Source organism: Curcuma longa, chromosome 6 (assembly GCF_044706935.1).
Source record: "Curcuma longa cultivar G26 ecotype Majalengka, Jawa Barat chromosome 6, ITB_CL_G26_1.1, whole genome shotgun sequence".
NCBI lineage: Eukaryota > Viridiplantae > Streptophyta > Magnoliopsida > Zingiberales > Zingiberaceae > Curcuma > Curcuma longa.
Genome location: NC_133866.1, coordinates 3,208,686 through 3,228,278, shown reverse-complemented (window position 1 = coordinate 3,228,278; position 19,593 = coordinate 3,208,686). Strand labels below are relative to the sequence as shown.

At 37.5% G+C, this 19,593-nt stretch overlaps 1 protein-coding gene and 1 pseudogene across 1 annotated transcript; one reads left to right on the top strand and one right to left on the bottom strand.

Annotated features, from left to right (window-relative positions):
* The first annotated feature begins 7,216 nt into the window (after positions 1-7,216).
* LOC141831132 (BTB/POZ domain-containing protein At1g01640-like) lies at positions 7,217-8,191 on the top strand (annotated as a pseudogene).
* A 579-nt stretch (positions 8,192-8,770) lies between these two features.
* Positions 8,771-11,676, bottom strand: LOC141830599 (CBL-interacting protein kinase 18-like). The gene is made up of 2 exons (XM_074718001.1): positions 11,591-11,676; positions 8,771-10,936 (listed from the first exon to the last, which is right to left on the bottom strand). The coding sequence occupies exon 2, from the start codon at positions 10,651-10,653 to the stop codon at positions 9,334-9,336; it is 1,320 nt and encodes a 439-aa protein (XP_074574102.1). The 5' UTR covers positions 10,654-10,936; positions 11,591-11,676; the 3' UTR covers positions 8,771-9,333.
* Between the last annotated feature and the right edge of the window lie 7,917 nt (positions 11,677-19,593).

Below are 19,593 nucleotides of genomic sequence, written 5' to 3'. Positions count from 1 at the left end.
ATTGTACTGAACCAAGTTAACTTGTGTGTGACGGCAACTTGCACATGTCGATGATGGATTGGTTGATGTGTCATTTGATTTAATCTTTGGCTCAAGTGTAAAATAAACAGATGTGTAGCATTCAGGTACTATTTTCAGTTTGCCATGACCTCTAGTGATTGGGGGTATTCACGATTTGTCGTTGGATCATAGAAACAAATGACCCACGACAACCTTGAAGCACAATCGGGAGTGGGGGCAAATTTGTTTTAAAAACACTATGCTAAACATGTTTTAAGAACACTGTGTTAAACACAGACCTTGGCATCTGCTACGACATCCACTCGGGAAGTTTTCCCGAGTACTCAACTTCTGTTCCCGACTCGACGATCAAGCACACTTTTTCCTGATTCGGTAGTCGAGCACGCTACTTCTCGAGTCAGGTAATCGGGTTACTTCTCTCTCGCTCGACACTTGGAGTACGGTGGCTCGACCACTCAACATCGACCCGGAGGCACTTAGCCTCCACTCAGAAGCACTCAGCCTCAGGAGCACTCGGGCACTTGGATGACTCATCTCCTAGTAGTGTTGATACTATAGCAAATTTTTTGTTGTCAGCTTGAGATTATTATCTCAGACCAATCAATAGATGAGAAATTGTATCTCGATTTCAATTCAGTAATTTCTCTTGTAGTCTTCAACAACAAGTTGTAATAATTAATAATTTCTTCAACCATCTCAACTTACTTGTCATCCTATATTTTTTCATCCATTTCAACCTACTTAATAGTTAGAGTTTCAGTTCTTAAGTATACAATTGGAGTCTACACATGATTTCAAATAACTTAAATATTTATCATGTAGCAATTTTGAACAAAACTACTATATAATTATTTGAGTCAAAATATGATAATAGATAGATAAATGCCATCTATGAGATTATTTAAGTTTTTTCCTATTTTTTAAAAGTAATTAATGAGTCAAAATAGTCATTTAACAATTTTAGCTAAAACTATTAGATGAAAATGTGAGTCAAAATTTAAATTTGAATAGATAGATACACTCAAAAAGGTCATTAAAGTCTATTCGATTGGTGTAATTGATCTCTAGTCAAGGTTGACTAAACTCAATTGACCAAATTTGAATTGACTCGAGTTGAATTTTGATGTTTGATCAATATGAATATTGATGAGAGCGAGATGATAAATAGAAGGATAATTTGTTAGAGAAGGAGATTATCGATGCAATCGACCTTGGGTTTGGTTAACCAAAATTGATGTGGATGTTTAAGCAAAATATCAAGTAGGGCAAGGTTGATCAGAGACTTGATAATAAAAAAGTTCAAATAGATCACGATTGATCGGATACTTGACAAATAACGATTGAAAGTCCAACAAGAAATTGGCAAAAGCGAAGTTCATGTGAGTTATGAATGATTAAATAGTTAATAATGATAGAAGTCTTGACAAGTCATGGATGACTGGATGTTAAGTGTAAGAAAATAAATGTAAATAGATCAAGGATGATTGGATGTTTAACAATGGTGAAGTTCTAATCGGTCAAGATTGATCGAATTTAGACATGAGACCAAAAGTCCAAATAGGTCAAAGAGAATAGGATGTTTGGCAATGAAGACGTTTTGACAAGTCAAAGTTGATTGAATATTAGGTATGAGACAAGAAGTCCTAATAGGTTAATGTTAATCGGATGCTAGGTGGGTAAAGTCATAGTAGGTTGAAGTTAATTTGATTCTAGGCAAGGCTGAGGCTCTAATAAGTCATGGTTAATCAATACTAATCACATGAGGAAGTTTCGGAGACATGAGGGTCCTTTAGAATAAGAGAATTCGAAGTGAATAATATTTTCAACATGGAGAATAGTGCATCGACCAATTGAGGAATAATATCAATCAAGTGCTACAATGTTTCAATTACCGTAATAATCGACTGATGATATTTTAGTAGCAAATAGAATATTTAAAACTTAGTTGAACAACTCGACTGGTAGACATCAGTCAATTGATGAACAGTAATAATTGACTGTTGATATATTATAGCAAACAGAAAGTTTTTAAGTTGAGTTGGGAACTTAACTAAAGCGAAAATAATTGATTTGTGAGCAGTAATAATTGATTGATGTCACTGTTGCATTGAATAGAAAATTTTTGGATCGACTACGACACTTGTGTCAGCCCCAAGAGACTACTGTCCGAAAATTTTGACAGCATCTCCCCTGTAACAATTGTAATTTCCCTGAATATGTATATCATAAGGCATACACGACCACAATCCATACATGACAAAATACATAATATGCACACCCAAAACCGAACATGTATACAAAAATCCACACAATATAGAACAAGTTCTGATACATAAATACTGAAAACATAAACAAAATCAAAAGAATCGAAGTCATCTCGATAGGGGACTAGCAATGCGACTCTCCAGACAGACGTCATCCTAAAAAGAATAAAAATCAAAGGGATAAGTTCAATGAACTTAGCAGATATCTAGCAGATATGCATAATAAACTATCCCTAGCAGTAATAATCATACCAGTACAGTCTCCTGAGAGATAGTAAGAAATGTAAAACTGAAACTACGGATGAGCTGTACATACCAGAATCACCTATCTCGACACAATGGTGCAAGGTCACCAAACCAAATGCATAAGGTCTCTTGTATGTGCATGTCAAACATATGCAACAACCAAAATACAGCAAGCATAAATAAATGCAATCCATGCAGTAGGCACATGATGCAATGACATGGTCACCCCTGACGCCAATCAGCCACCGTCACTGACAATGGTAAGGTCGAGTGGGTAGGACTATGACAACTGTGTACTCTGCCATCACTGCTCCTGCGTGACCGAGTGGACAGGATGCTGACGGAGTACACCTATCCTCCTACCCCAAATCACATGGAGAAGCATCGCTCTCATCTCCTTGTCTCACAGTATGAAGCAGGGATCCCTGTATGCTACCACGCTGCAGCACCACTACCCCTAAGCGATCTAGTGGAGCCCTGACAGAGCAATTGCACATATCCTTCTGATGTACCACTAACCCGTGAGTGGCAGTGTGTGCAGATCATGTAACTGCGATGGGCTCAGACTACATAGGAACCGATGATCGCTAGTATGCATTCATACAAGGATGGTTCATGATACTAATGTGTGCAACACCTATCAATTTATGCCTCTGTATAATACACACCAATTTGGGCATATCAAATTACCTTAGTATCATATGTCCAGGAATACATGCAAGGTATATCTAGTAGCTAATCAATGCCCAGTAAGGAATAATATGTCACTACTCTGATGAACGTATTTATATATGGCAAGTTTCAAGGTGATATGGAACCTAAACAAGTAACCGGTAAAAATGACATACAACATATACTAAGTAGTAGCATACCAGGGTAGATATAAAAGCATAGAAATTACTACTAGTCATAGCAAAATCATACACATCAAAATGACATATCTAAAGAGATAAGTCGAGATACCCGCCTTCAGAAAGTAATCCATTTCAGAAGAAAATCTCCGTCCAGAAGTCCAGTAGCAAGTCAAAGTCCTATACCACGGGGCTTAAACTTAGCTATTTACATATCAAGGTGATTGACTAAATGAGAAATTAAACCACAACCGAATCACATTGATCACTTTCAATCCTCTGCTCCCTAATCAAACCCAAATTCAAGCCACATTGCTATCAATTTGAAACCTAATTCAATTTAAACCCTAATCAAGCCTCAGTTAATCTTGTAGATTAGGTTTAAATCATCCTAACCTTCGGCTGAGTTGCGATCATCAAGATCTCAGCCCTGTCGAACAGAACCGAGCCCATCCACAGATTCTTGATCAATTCTCATTTAAGAATCCAAATCCGAACCCTAATATAGTGATGGAAGAAAAAGACCTTGAGTTCTATGGCTTATCTCGTTGCTCCGGCTCCAGCGACCATGATCCGATCAGAATCCACTGTTTGCCTTGATCCAAGATTCCAAACAAATCTGTTCACAATTCTAGCCCTAAACTCCTAAAAAAACATGGAATCAGGCTCTAGAAACTCGCATAAATCGAAAGTTAGGTCGAACCCTTACCTCTTCCGCCCGATCTTCCTCATCCCTTCATCGGCGTTCTCAGATCTCGCGCAGACACTGCGGCTCGCCGCGATCGAAGGGGAGCAGAGAGGAGGAGACGCGAAATAGAGGAGTTGTCGCGGCAAGGGGAAAGAAGAAAATTACGACCTGGTGGAAGAAGAAAAGGGTCGCGTCGGGCGAAAGAAGAAAAGTCGGGGTCGGGCGGAAGAAGAAAAGTCGCGATCGGGAAGAAGAAATAGGGGCGCGACAGGAGGAAGAAGAAGAGTCATGGGGGTTATTGAATTCCTAACAGATTAACGGTTTTAAACCTGAAATCCATTAACCCTCATTTTTTTCGTATTTTATACTCGATTGATGAATAATACTAGTCAACTGTTCATGATTAAACTGATAAGAGCTGTTCTACGTGTGTAATGGTCAAATTCAATGGAGCAATCGACTGATAGTGACGAACAATCAATTGATAAGCAGAAATCAATCCAAGGCAATACAAGAAGGGTTTCAAAAAGGTTTTCAGAGTCAATTCTTAGGTATTTTGGAGAAAAGCCTTATTGCATTTTCAGATCTCAGAAGACAAACTAAAGCAACAAAAAAGAGCTCAAAACAAAGTTACACTAACATAAACTTATTATTTTTGTTATATTCATTTGCATTTGTATCTTTATTTTGTTTGTGTTACTTTGTATAACAACAGATGTTATAAGAGATTTCTCCACCTCCTGAAGTTATCCGATAAGGATTTCGTGATTTCGCCATGACAGTAGGTTGTAAAGGATGAATCAAGATTTTGAACCATATTAAATCAATTTGTATTTATGTTTGCTTCTAATTTGTATTTATTTTATATGTATTTTTATTGCACATTAATCAGGGCCAACTGAAGTATATTTGAGACCCTTGCCAAAAACAAAATTTAAAACTTTAAAATTAAAAAAAATTAAATATTTATCTTCATCCTTTTTCATACTGATTTAGGGTCGACAAACTTAATTTTTTTAAACAAATTAAAAATATGAATTTTTTCCATATATTTTGTATATCTAAAATTATTTTAATAGATATATTTATATTTAAATAATAAAAAATATAGATCTTTGAACAATAAAATCTGATTTATATCATATATTTTTAATTTAATAATACTTTAAAGTTCGATTGTTACCTGTATAAAAATAATAAAAGAGAAAATAAATATAATTTTTATTTCAATTAATTAGAATGAGCATCTCAATGACTAATAGATCCAAATTTAAAAAAAAAACTATATAATCTATTATTCTCAAGAACAATTTATAAAAGTATTATTATGAATTAAACACTATGTTTAATAAAAATATGTTAAAATTGATATGTCATATATAAAATCTAAATTTTTCATAAAAAAATATAAAGAATCTAAAAGTGGTCATTTTTTATTTATGTAATAAAAAAATCAATTTGAATTTTTAAAAAAATTAATATTCTATTATACATCGAATCTTAATTTTTTATTCTTATCAAGGAAAAAAATGAAGAAATAATAAGAAACTAAAAAAATATGAAAATGATAAATCCTCAGTCTCGTGGACTCAATTTGACCATCCCGATATTTTCCACCGATCACCAGGATAAATCGAAGCGATACGGCGGGCAATCCAAAAATCCTTTGATTGCGTAAGGAAAGCAAATAGTCGTAGCTGGAATCGAACCGCGAGTTCCTAGGTTACAACTCGGATGTCCTACCATTGCACCATTGCCCCGGAGACGAAACGAAAAAAAATATGAAGCATTGACGAGAGAGAGAGAGAGAGAGAGAGAAAAAGATAAAAATCATTAATAATTGTGAAATGTATTTTTGAAAGATCAATATCAAAATATGAATAAAGGGTTAATTAGGTTTTAAAAATAACACATATAATTAAAAATAATATATTTCAAAACAATCTGAAATAAATAAAAATAATATAATTTATGATTAAAAGGGGACGTTTTCTTAAAAAATAAATAAAATAATATTAAATTATTAAGGATCATCGGTCCAAATTTGATGGAGGCCTTAGGCATGCACCTATGCCTTGAGCCAATACTGACATTAATTTTTTATGGATGAACACAATGTATAAAAAAATTAATGACGATCAAAAAATCTGACTATATTATCGGTTCCAACATATTCATATTTTCAAAATGACTAAACGACTCAATTAATAATTAATAATGTTTTAATAGTTTTAATAATTTTTTTCAAAAAAATTGACTTTTGTCTAAAGGACCATTGAGCCTATTTATATTTTTAAAATAATCAAATGCTACAAACTGATCATATTCCAATTTTGACTAACAATTATATAATATCAAAATTATCATATTTTTAAATTTACATTTCAACATTTTTTAAAGAATTCTCATAAACCTATAAAATTTATGACTTTGATTTCTATTATTTTTTTAACAGAAATAATATTTTATGACATTCATAAAAACATTAATATTCTGTTTCATATTACTAAAAAAATTGAGTTTACATTATATAATTAATTTTAAACTTATAATATAGTTGTTTATCATATTATCAATATTTTATTTATTTGGAAAAGCCTTTCCTTAATATTTTAAAATAGTGAGGAGTACTGAAAATAGCTGAACTAACAATTGATGCATTCAGTATTATTATAATTACAGAATAATTTGCAATCCTATGTAATCATAATAGCTACAACAGATTAAAAGAAATTATTTTTTTTTAATTTAACTTATCAAAAATATTATATATATATAATATTTCTATATAAAAATATTAATAATTTAATCAAAATTATTTAAATTTAATTAAAATTATTTTAATAAGGTCAAAATTATATTAACATTGTTATAGTTAGCAGTAATTATATTAATAATTTTAAAGTGATTTTTGATGATTTTAATAATTTTAACTAAGTTATAATAATTCTGGACGAAGACCACAAGCGGCGGCTGACGCTTCGGCTTCACAAGCTGCGGCGGCTGACGCTTCGGCTTCACAAGCTGCGGCGGCTGACGCTTTGGCTTTGCCCTACATTTATCCGTGCTCATGCATATAAAAATCTTCGACGGTGACAGAGTTCTGATCCATCTCTTTCTCTCTCTCTCTACATCCAAAATTGACGATGGACTGCAGCATATGTAGGACCGGGACGGGGACGGTGACGGTGATGTATGATTACCCTCTGACGAGGAAGACCATTTGCGACGCCTGCTACGACGCCGCAATGAGCATGCTGGTCTTCTCGTACGATCTGGATGGCAGCGGCGGCGCCGCCACCACCACTTCTCTCGGCTCCGACTCCCTGCCACCCAAGGCATGCAGATGTTCCCCTTTCATTTTTATGGAATGAAAACAAGATCGATATCAGATTCTGGTGCTGTGCAGGGGATTCGAGGTGCATTCGAGAAGATGAAGGAGATGCAAGGGAGGGCGAAGGAGATGCAAGGGAGGGCGAACGAGAGGTGGCTTTTCTTGATGGGTTGGCGGCGCTGCAAGAAGGGTTGCACACCGACATTTTGGTGAAGGCCGGCGACGGCCAACCAGTTCCAGCCCATCGAGCAGTGCTGGTGCGACGCATGGATTTGTGCATTCGCATATTCGTTTTGATTTTACGGCAAATTGAACTTGTCGCAGGCTTCTAAATCCGAAATCTTCAAGACCATGCTGCTCGCCGACGACTGCAAGGCCGCGCTCGCCAGCGGAGGCATCATCACTCTCCCAGAGCTAACGCATTGCGAGCTGCAGCACCTGCTTGAGTTCCTCTACTCCGGCGAGCTTCCGCCGGCGGAGCAGGAGACCTTCTCGACCGTGCTCTCCCTGCTCAGCGCGGCCGACAAGTACGACATCCCCTTCCTGCGGAAGTCCTGCGAGCGGCGGGTTATCGCGGACCTCCACGCCGGTAACGCGCTGGACGTGCTGGACGCGGCGCACCGATGCTCCAGCGTGGAGCTGAAGAAGCAGGCGATAAGGGTGGTTGTGGAGCAGGCGGAAGGTGGTGGTGTTCTCGCCGGAATTCGAGGCGTTCGCCGGTCGGAACGCGGAGCTGTGCTTGGAGATTACGAGGGCGCTGGTGAGCAAACAAGATGCCGATGAATAAGCATAAAGCAGAAAACAGAGCATGAGCCAGGTAATTAAATTAATAATTGTTATTATTAACAGTCTTTTAATTTGGGATTTTTTTTGGACGATCAAATAATTTTGGATTTTTACGCTCTTATTTTCTACATCAAAGAAAAAGAATGGGAATTCGATAATAAAATCTACTCTCTTAAATTTTATTGTGCACATGATGATTTGTGATTTATCTCCTCACAATCCTTAAATCACGAGATAGTTGTGCTTGTAGAAAGGTATAACTTGACTTTCTAAACTCAACTAATGTCATATTTATATTGATGCTTTAGGCCTTCTCAATATGTGTATGAACAATACCTCTAGCTAATAAACTTAGAAACAAAATCATATTATTTGAGATCAATCAATTAAATAGTTTGGATAAGACAGTGCCTAAACAACTTCAAGATATTTGATTGATCAAAACTTCAAAATCTTTCAAGTTCTGAAGATCCTTTTAAAGACTTTCTTTTCTTTTGTGCTTAAATTCATCCCTTAGTAAGAAACTGTAATATTTGATAGCTCTCATACAAGAAGATTCCATCGATGAGTCCAGAGGAAAACAAATCAATTTGAGTGGTAATAGATTTGTTGAGGGAGAGAATAAACCCTTATATCCTTCAATTTGGATGCCTGGCTCAACTTGATTCAAGTCCTATTACATTATATTACACAAAATCCAACCATTAAACTTTATACCACTGCAAAGCGCAATAAAAAAAAAACTTAACACTAGATACAACTCAACTTAAACAAAAGACTCGAGTTACAGTGTATCAATATATCTCGGCCAGATTGCTTGATCATCTGATGATCTGATGTGGTCATCTTGCAATTGTTTGATCCAGTGATCTGCAAGCATAATTGACAGGCTGAGCCCAAGACTTGATCTAGAATCTGCACAGTCATGATCTTTTCCTGTTTTCGAACTAAATGAACAAATTAAACCAGATGTATCATCTCACTTTTCATCTAGAACAGTAACAATAAGACAAAGGTCAGATGCTTATTTCTAGCTGACAAGGATCAAATATTTGGGAATTTGAACAGAAGACCACAAGAATTGCCAGAATGATTTTAGATGATGATCTAAACAATTAAGATTTGGCTACCGAAGATGTGTGCCTATTCACCTTGCCAGACCCAGACAATATCCTGAAGGGAAGGCCTTATGTCCTCTTTCAGGAGCTTCTGGTACTCCTGAGTATCACCACTTGACTTTCTCATTTCCACAAAGTGAAAGGACGGAGCTGCCTCAAAGATCTCTGCCTCAATGGTTGTAATGCCCTTCCTCCCTTCTTTCAGAGACTCTAGTTTGAAAGCCCCATCATTATTCTTCTTAAATTTCAACTTCAAAGCCTTTGCAATGTCCTTTAGCTTATCTTGAATGGTAGATACAGGCTTCCTAGAGGTGAACCATATTTCTTTCTTCTGCTCACTTTTGTCAAATAAATTTGACAGGTCAAATCCTGAAGCAAGAGAAATGATATGAAAAGCATTCATGTTCTTAACCGGAAAAGTTTCCTGCTTTTCTTCACCCATGCTGCCATTGAAGGAGCCAAAAACTTCAGCCACATCACTGGGAACATCTCCTATTGTTTCTTCTTCACTTTGCAATTTTCTGTCAACAAATCCTTTTTTGAACCATTGATTTTCCTTTATTTTTGCAATAGAAATCCTGGTGCGTGGATTAGGATCCAGAATTTTAGTTATCAGCTTGCGAACATCAGGAGTGAACCAGCTAGGATACTTAAGCTCTCCTTTTCCAATCTTCTTGTACATTTCCATCACATTTGAATCATTGAATTGGAAAGGGAGGTAACCAGCCAAAAACACAAAAAGAATCACTCCACAGGACCATATATCGGCTTTTGCACCATCATATCCCATGTTTCTGATAACCTCAGGAGCAACATAAGCTGGAGTGCCACAGGTTGTGTGGAGTAAGCCATCCTGTCTTTTAGAGTCAACAAGAGCACTCAAGCCAAAATCAGATACCTTCAAGTTCTCATTCTCATCCAGTAGCAAGTTTTCAGGCTTTAGATCACGATGGTAAACACCTCTGCTGTGACAGAAATCCACTGCACTTATTAGCTGTTGAAAGTATTTCCGTGCAACATCCTCTCGAAGCCTGCCTTTGGCCACCTTCTGAAATAGTTCGCCACCTTTTGCATATTCCATAACAAAGTAAATTTTGGACTTGCTGGCCATTACCTCAAAAAGCTGAACAATGTGTGGATGCCTCACCAATCTCATCACAGATATCTCACGTTTGATTTGCTGAACAAGACCATCTCGCATTACAGTCCTTTTGTCAATCATCTTTATAGCAACAATTTGACCACTTTGAAGATTTTTAGCACGGTATACCTTAGCAAATGTTCCTTGTCCTAACAATCTCCCTAGTTCATATCTCCGCATCAATATGGTCTGTTTGTGATCCATTTACATTTAATTACACAAAACTCCTTGGATGGAATTTTGTCAAGAAGAGCAAACACCTTCCATCATCACAATGATGGTCATCACCTACCACAGAAGGCTCGCCGATCCTTTGTTGATGGATAATGCTACCCTTCTTATGAAGGCGATTACTACACGCTCTGTATCTCCAAGGAATAATGGGTATAGGCCATGCATTTTGGCAAATGGCCTCATATGCTTTAAAAAATTGACAAGAAATTGACATGAACACCTTTCAGCATTCCCACCTACTTTGGCTTGCGATCTGGAGACATCCCAAATGAAAAGGAACAATAATAACTTTAGAAGGATGAAATTCGAATAACATCTTTTGAGTGTGGGAGTCAGGCAATTTAACCACTTAAAATGTGCTGAGATTAGTTTGATTTGACATGAACAAGAATAAGAACAACCCATGTTGCCTAAAAGAGGAAAGCATAACTCGTCAAGCATACCAAGTACTATATTCACATAGAATCTCTTAAAACTCAGATCAAAAGAAGCAGTAAATGGCTACAGATTCAGCAAAAGGGTAGCTTTGAGGCAAAATTTATGAATTTTTTTTTGTGTTACAGGCTGAAGCACACATATTGCCCCATCCGGAGCAATCAATAAGCAAACAAGAACTATATTTGGCCAAAATACATATTTTTCTGCCTGGATATGAAACAATCTATGGATTGCCAACCACAAACTATGCAAACCAAATATCAAGGACTGTACAAGAGGTTCCATCAACTATACAAACCGAAAAAACAAAAATAATCTGAGAAAAAAACAAGAGACAAAGTTGAACTCGTTCAACGTAAGATTCAGATAGTCGGAAGCACAGAAACTTTTGAATGACTCAGAACTTGAACAGAAGTGGGCGATCTGCGAAAACCTTCGTATGGCCAAAGCAATCAGAATAGAGATTTACCTTTCGCAGCGGCGTCGAACCCTAGCTCGAACACCCTCACCTTCTTGCTGGAGAAAGAGAAAGATTAGTGAACTTCTTTATTCATGCTAATTACAAAAGGATTGATAATTATTTACATGGGGCCATTTGTATATTTGGATTAATCAAATATCACCATAATCAATTCATTTCTTTTTTTAAAAAAAAAATCACAAGTTGATTTTTTTTTAAATGTCAATTTAAGAGTGAATTTATTTGAAAATTTTTAAAATAGTGACTTTATTTTTATAGCTCTTAAAATGACCATGGATAAACTTGGATAGTTATAGTGTATTAATGTCAGTCAATTATTTTAAAATTTTATTAATTGAAACTTGATTTATGTAAAAAAAAATTTTGTCCTGGGACATAACTGAGTTGATGATGACGGAGAAGAATTGCAGAAGTAAGCAAGGATTCGAATCTTGACGAAGTCGAGACAATGCGCTTCTCCGTCGTGGCTAACTACAACTTCTTGATTATCTGTTCACAGATGATCGTGAGGGCGACCGTGTAGAACCGTTAGGGTGACGAATTTCATCTTTACATAAATGTAAAATTAATTTTTATTAACTATTAATTTTAATCAATTCAAAGCCTTTTTGAGACCTATTATTCATGCTAATTGACTTTTATAATTATCAGTTCACTCATATGTTGAAAAGCTCACTGACTTAAGTTGGATTGTTTTGATGTAATTAATTGTTTGAATCTCATTAGTCGATTTAATATTGTATCATTTTTTATTAAGACAACCAACTTCTCTAGATGAAATCATGTTTAATGGTATAATTATTTTTGAATATATATTTAACTCACTCACTCCTCAATCAATTAACTTGGCTTCAATTAACTATTTAATTGACTTTTTTATAAATTAAAATTTTTGTTTGCTTGAAACAAAGCTTCATTCTATTACTTAATTGACTAACTAATCATTAATCAATTGATATAAGATATCAATCTATTCAATTAGAAAAAAAAATTAATCTAAAAAATTCTTGCTTAGTCAACTATCTAGTTAATTAAACAAATATTAGTCTTTGAACTACCATCCAATCAATTCAACTGGAAATAAAATCTTTCTATTTGTGAGTTTTCTATCTTCATTCGACTTCCTAATCCACTAATTATAGATTTTGACTGAATTGACCATCAATTGATTGACTTATTCTTAGCCAAGTTACATCTTAAGTCAGAGAACTACCCAACACTCTAAATGTAGGTTACTCAGTCTCGCACAACTCACATGCCAACCTCTAGGACTTTTTGCATGCTAGGTATGCGGTCGACCTTGATCTACTGTAAATTTTTAAATATTAAGAGACCTCACCTCTAGGTCTTTCTTATCTACTAATTCATCAAATATTTAGTCGATCTTGATTCACTTGAACTTCTCTACTAACATTTGTTAGACTAATTTTTTTGAAAAATGTCTACTTAATGTCGATCTGCTTGGACTTCAACCATCTGCTAACATCTATAAGACTTTCCTACCAAATGTTTGATCAATTTGATCCACTTGAACTTCAAGCAATGCTCCTATACTATAACTGTCAAGTAATTGCACTTGCACACACATTATATGAGTAACACAATATGAACTTAATTTTAAACCTTTGCAAAATACAACAAAATTATATAGTTAGACTTATCCACTTGGGGAATGATTGCACTAATAAACTATCCGCATGCCATTTCTTAGAAGGTTTCTAATTTAGGCTTGAGTCAAGTGAATGGGAAATCAATTGACTGAAGTTGCTTGAGTGAACTACCTAGTTGATTGTATTCATGATTTAAATTTGAATAAGCCAAAATGATTATATGACTTTGTCTTTGTAAGATAAGGTTTGTGGCTATATTACTTAGTCAACTAATGGTCTTTGGAGTCAACATGAACTACATCAATAGTGACAAGTTCATAGGTTTATCCAAGTGAGTAGACTGATGGTCAAAGTACTCGAATGGAGAAACAATCATTTGAAGATATCGTCAAAAACTTAACCATCTGAGTCAATTGAAGATGGATCAAGTCGATTGAAGATATAATTGTTTGAAGAACATGTTGAAGTGATATCCAATTGAGTTGACTAGAAACAATCACCACAAAAATACCACGAAATAGCGACGGAATTAGCGACGGAACTTAATTCCGTCGTTAATTTTAGAGACGGATTTAATTTATCCGTCTCTAATCATGACTTTAGAGACGGAAATAATGTTCCGTCGCTATTCCGTCTCTAAATAGAGACGAAATTGAAATTCCGTCGCAATTTAGAGACGGAATAGCGACGGAATATTATTTCCATCGCTAAAGGCGCGATAAAATAAATTTGTCTGCAATTAAAAACTAGCGACGTAATTAATATTCCGTTGCTAGTTAGGGACGGAATTAATATTCCGTCGCTAATTAGAGACGGAATTAACTGCACAGGGATCATCCTTCAGTGAGTATAGCATAGGATTGTAGTTAACTTCACAATTGAGACAACTTTGATGTTCTTAGTCTTAGTTAATGACCAATAAGGTTCATCCAGAATATATTGATTGTTATTTCTCATTTAAGTGCTCTTGAATTAAAGAAAGCTTTACTTCCAGATTGTTGATATTTATTCCTTCAACTTTGAACATGCTGGTGTTGGAATCTCATTCTCTATAGTTAAGCCTAATATGAATTACAGGTTTTTATTTAGATTCACTGGGAGCTAAGCCTAAATATGCATGCATTTCACAAATACTCAATGCCATGTTAACTAATAACTAATACTAATAAAAAAAATGAAACTATCCACATGCTTAAATAAGCTGCTTTAAACAATTAAAAGAACCAGAAACAATATTCAGAAGCAATTTGATCCAAAATGTGATCCAAAATGACAATCATATTGAACAACCAGAAACAATATACAAATACTGGCCTTGATTATACCAGAAGCAACACAAACACGGTAATCATCTTCATCAAAAGCAGCAGCACAGTGAACAACACCAGTTCCACTATCATCAGTTACATAATTGTCTGCAACTACCCTAAAGGTTGTATCCGAATACTTCAAGAAGTAATCAAAATCATAGGAACATATCTGCACAAACAAAGTAATTAAGTCTTGTTTCAGGAACTGAAACTTATATAATTCAATCTAAATGTAAGTTTAGCTGTAAAGTCTTGGTCTCTTCCCCCATGCTTCTTTCTCTATTCCATCCCTGTTCTGTAGCATCCTTGCTTCATTTGTTGCCCTGCTGATTCTCTAAGTTTAGCTGAAAATGTTTTAAGTTCATGCACCTTGTAATTTCTTACACTTAATTCTTTCTGTCATGTGGTGGTGTGAACTTTAATGACGATTTTTCTTTTTTAGAAACTGAATAAAAGCATTGATATTTTTCCATTTTTCTATACTTTTTTCCATTTTTGTTTTCTATAAGCATTGATATTTATTTCATAGTTTGAAATGTGCTGATCAACACAATCAAAATGTACAATTATGGTAACTTCTATAACCATTGACTAACTTCTTTACCTGCAATCGATCATTTGCTATTTTGTTATCACATTTTGACATTGTTGTGATGATTGCTTCTTGATGACTGTTAGAATATTAATATTGTGTGACCCGGTCATATAACTTGGTCTGCCCTAACCATCTATATATATGGCTGTAATCCTCATTGTTTATTTCATTCAATTAATAAAATTATTCTGACATGGTATCAGAGCAATGCCCTAATCCTCTAATTCTTTTTTAACTCAGCGCCCCTGTTCCTTCTCTTCGGTGCCGCCGCCACCATCTCTGTTCGGCTTCTTCGCCGGCGTCGAAGGGTTCTGCGGAGCTGCAACTCTCTTACGCGAGGTATCCTTTCTCGTGGACTTGGCAACCTTCGCAGACACAGCCACCATCTTTGGCTTAGGCTTCGCCTGAGACTTCCTCTTTTCTTCCGCCTTCTTCGCCGGGGCGTCATTCGCCTTGGGCTTGGGCTTCTCCGGAGCAGCATTGGTAAGCTTGCCCTGGTTTCTGGCAGGAACAGCCGTGTGTGCTTATCCTCGATTTTCTGTGGAGCTCCTCTCCTTCAGGTCGCCGCTCCGCATAAGATCAATCTGAATAGCATTTGCATGCGTGTCCTGTTCGTGCCTTGTTCGTGCCTTGTTCGTGCAGAGAAGATACTGCCGTCAACTCACCGCAATATTTCATCTCTGTTCGGGCTTTCTTCCACTTGCTGTCAGGGGCTCCAAATCTACTTTATGTCTCTCAATATGGATCGTGTTAATGCTTGCAAGGATGCTCGATCGGACAAGTCTGCTAGATGTCGTCGTTGTCCGAATGCTGATCATGCTTACACTCATTGCCCGAACATTGAGTGTCGTTATTGCCACAAAAAGGGTCATGTCCGTCAGAACTGCCCAAAACTGAGTCGCATATCCTCTACAGTTGGCTCTTCCTCCTCCATGGCCGCCGTCACAAATGTTTTGCAGCCGCCTCAGTCCACTACTCCCACCCTTATGGATATCTATAAACTGCTCACTCAGGTTTTATCTACTAATCCTTCATTAGCCACCACATCAGGTAACCGACAATGGTTCTTAGATTCTGCTTGTTGCAACCATATGACCTCTAACATTAATCTATTACATTCTCTAAAACCTCTCACCACTTCGCCTCCCATTCACACTGCAAATGGTGCCCCCATGCATATCACACACATTGGTCATGCCACTTCACCATCTCTCCAAGATGTCTACTACATTCCCCATTTAACATTAAACCTTGTTTCTATTGGTCAGTTGGTTGAGCAGGGACTTACTGTTATTTTCACGTCTTCTGGTGTACAGGTTCAGGATTCGCAGACGGGCCAGATTCTTGGGACGGGGCGCAAGAAGGGTCGCCTGTTTGAGCTTTGTTCCCTTCAACCCTTTTCTTCTATCTCTGCTGTCGTTTCTCCTTCTTCCATCTATCAGTGGCATCTCAGACTTGGGCATGCTTCATCACATAATCTCCGATCTCTTGCTGCTAAAGGTTTTTTTGGTTCTATTAAATTTGAATCCTTTGATTGTGTGCATTGCAAGCTTGGCAAACAGCCAGCACTTTCTTTCTCAAATAATCATTCTATTGCTGATAAACCTTTTTCCCTAGTTCACTCAGATATTTGGGGACCCTCTCCTGTTGGTACGTTTAAAGGTTATCGATATTTTGTAATCTTTGTTGATGATTATTCCCGATTTACTTGGATTTATTTTTTGAAAAATCGTTCTGAACTTGCCTCTACTTACTCCACTTTTGCAAAAATGATTCAAACACAATTCTCATGTCCTATTAAAACACTCCGCACTGACAATGCTTTGGAATATAATGATTCTACCTTTCTCAATTTTCTTTCTGCCCAGGGCACTGTTGTTCAGCGCTCATGTCCTTACACTTCACAACAAAATGGTAGGGCTGAACGTAAACATAGGCACATTCTAGATACTGTTCGTGCCATGCTCCTTTCTGCTTCGTGTCCTGATCGGTTTTGGGGAGAAGCTGCCCTTACTGCTGTCTATACAATCAACCGGATGCCTTCTTCTGTACTTCAGGATGTCATTCCTTACGAGAAGCTCTTTGGTCAGCCACCAGATTACTCCATTCTTCGTCCGTTTGGCTGTGTCAGTTTCGTCCACCTTCCCCCACATGAACGAAACAAATTGGAGCCTCAGAATCGTCTGTGTTGTTTGTTGGGATATGGGGTAGAACATAAGGGCTATCGTTGTTGGGATCCTGTGTCAAATCGAATTCGTATTTCTCGTCATGTCACCTTTTGGGAACATAAGATGTTCTCTTCTGAGTCCAAGTTTACCATTCCTTTTCAGACTGATTCCCCTTTCTTTGTTTTGGATCCATCTCCTTCTTCTGCAGGTCCCGAGCTCACACAGATTCCTGTTGACACTATCGATGCTTCCCCGTCACCAACTGATTCCCCTTTCTTTGTTTTGGATCCATCTCCTTCTTTTGCAGGTCCCGAGCTCACACAGATTCCTGTTGACACTGTCGATGCTTCCCCGTCACCTCAAGCTGACTCATCTGCGTCTCCTGAACAAGTATCTCAAGTCCCTGCTGCCACTGGTCGACGTTCAACCCGTGTAAGTCGTCCTCCTTCTCATCTCCTTGATTACCATTGTTTCTCTGCCATTCTATCTAACCATGAGCCTAGGACCTTTCGTGAGGCAAACTGTGATCCATTGTGGCGTGAGGCTATGTCTGAGGAACTGCAGGCTCTTGAGAAGACTGGGACTTGGGATATCGTTGATCTACCACCTGGCAAGAAACCTATTAACTGCAAATGGGTTTACAAGATCAAAACAAATTCTGATGGATCTGTTGAGCGCTACAAAGCTCGTCTCGTGGCCAGAGGTTTCTTACAGGAGTATGACATTGACTATGAAGAGACATTTGCTCCTGTTGCCCGTTTGACTTCTCTACGTTGTCTTTTGGCTATTGCTGCTGCTCGTCGATGGTCTCTTCACCAGTTGGATGTGAAGAATGCTTTTCTTCATGGAGATCTTTCTGAGGAGGTTTATATGAGTCCGCCGCCGGGTTCAGACATTTCGGGGAAGGTATGTAAGCTACGTCGTGCTCTTTATGGTCTGAAGCAGGCACCACGAGCTTGGTTCGCCAAGTTCAGCTCAGCACTTATTCAGTATGGGTTTACCGCCTCTCCCTATGACTCTGCTTTATTCATTCGTCGCTCCTCATCCGGGATTATTATTCTATTATTATATGTTGATGATATGGTGATCACTGGAGACGATGCCTCTGGAATATCTGATTTGCAGACCTATCTTCATCAGCATTTTGATATGAAGTGTCTTGGTAAGCTGCGTTACTTTCTAGGTCTTGAGATTTCCGACACGGCAGATGGTATCTATTTGTCCCAGGCAAAGTATGCTTCTGACCTCATCTCCCGTGCTGGCCTGACTGACAGCAAGACTGCCTCGACTCCACTTGAGGCAGACTGTCGTTTCACTCCTCTCGATGGCGCCCCTCTTGAGGACCCCACGCTCTATCGTCAGTTAGTGGGCTCCCTGATATATCTGACAGTCACTCGTCCTGATATAGCTCATGCAGTTCACATCGTTAGTCAGTTCATGACTAGTCCCTGTACAGCTCATCACTCTGCTGTATTACGTATTCTCCGCTATGTTAAGGGCACTCTCCTACATGGTCTTCACTTCTCTGCTGATTCATCATTGGTACTCACTGGTTACTCTGATGCTGATTGGGCAGGCGATCCCACTGACCGACGCTCCATCACTGGTTATTGTTTCTTCTTGGGTGATTCTCTTATTTCTTGGCGAAGCAAGAAACAGACTGTTGTTTCTCGTTCCAGCGCTGAGTCAGAGTATCGTGCGCTTGCTGATTCTACTTCTGAGCTTCTTTGGATTCGACGACTTCTTTCTGATCTTGGCATTCCTCAACCGCCTGCCACCGATCTTCATTGTGATAGTCAGAGTGCCATTCAGATTTCTCGAAATGATGTGTTTCATGAGCGCACTAAGCACATCGAGATCGATTGTCATTTTGTACGGCAGCATGTTAGTGCTGGCACTGTGCAATTGCGGTCTGTGTCTACCGAACATCAAATTGCAGATGTCTTCACCAAGTCTCTCTTGCCGGGTCGCTTCTATGTGTTATTAAGCAAACTCAAGCTGATCTCTACTCTACCACCTTGAGTTTGAGGGGGGGGTGTTAGAATATTAATATTATGTGACCCGGTCATATAACCTGGTCCGCCCTAACTATCTATATATATGGCTGTAATCCTCATTGTTTATTTCATTCAATTAATAAAATTTATTTCTGACATGAGCGAGTATGTCGTTTAGGGCATACTTGGAGACATGTCGATGAGGGCATGCGCAACTTCTACTACGACGAGTTTGTGGTAAGTCATTTTAAACACCTTATAATGAAGTTGTTTTTGTTTCCACTAATTATTTTTTTTCTTGCAGAAAAAGT

What these genes read in the sequence shown, in the direction of transcription:
- LOC141830599 (XM_074718001.1), bottom strand. Translation starts at nt 10,653, where the DNA reads ATGGATCACAAACAGACCATATTGATGCGGAGATATGAACTAGGGAGA.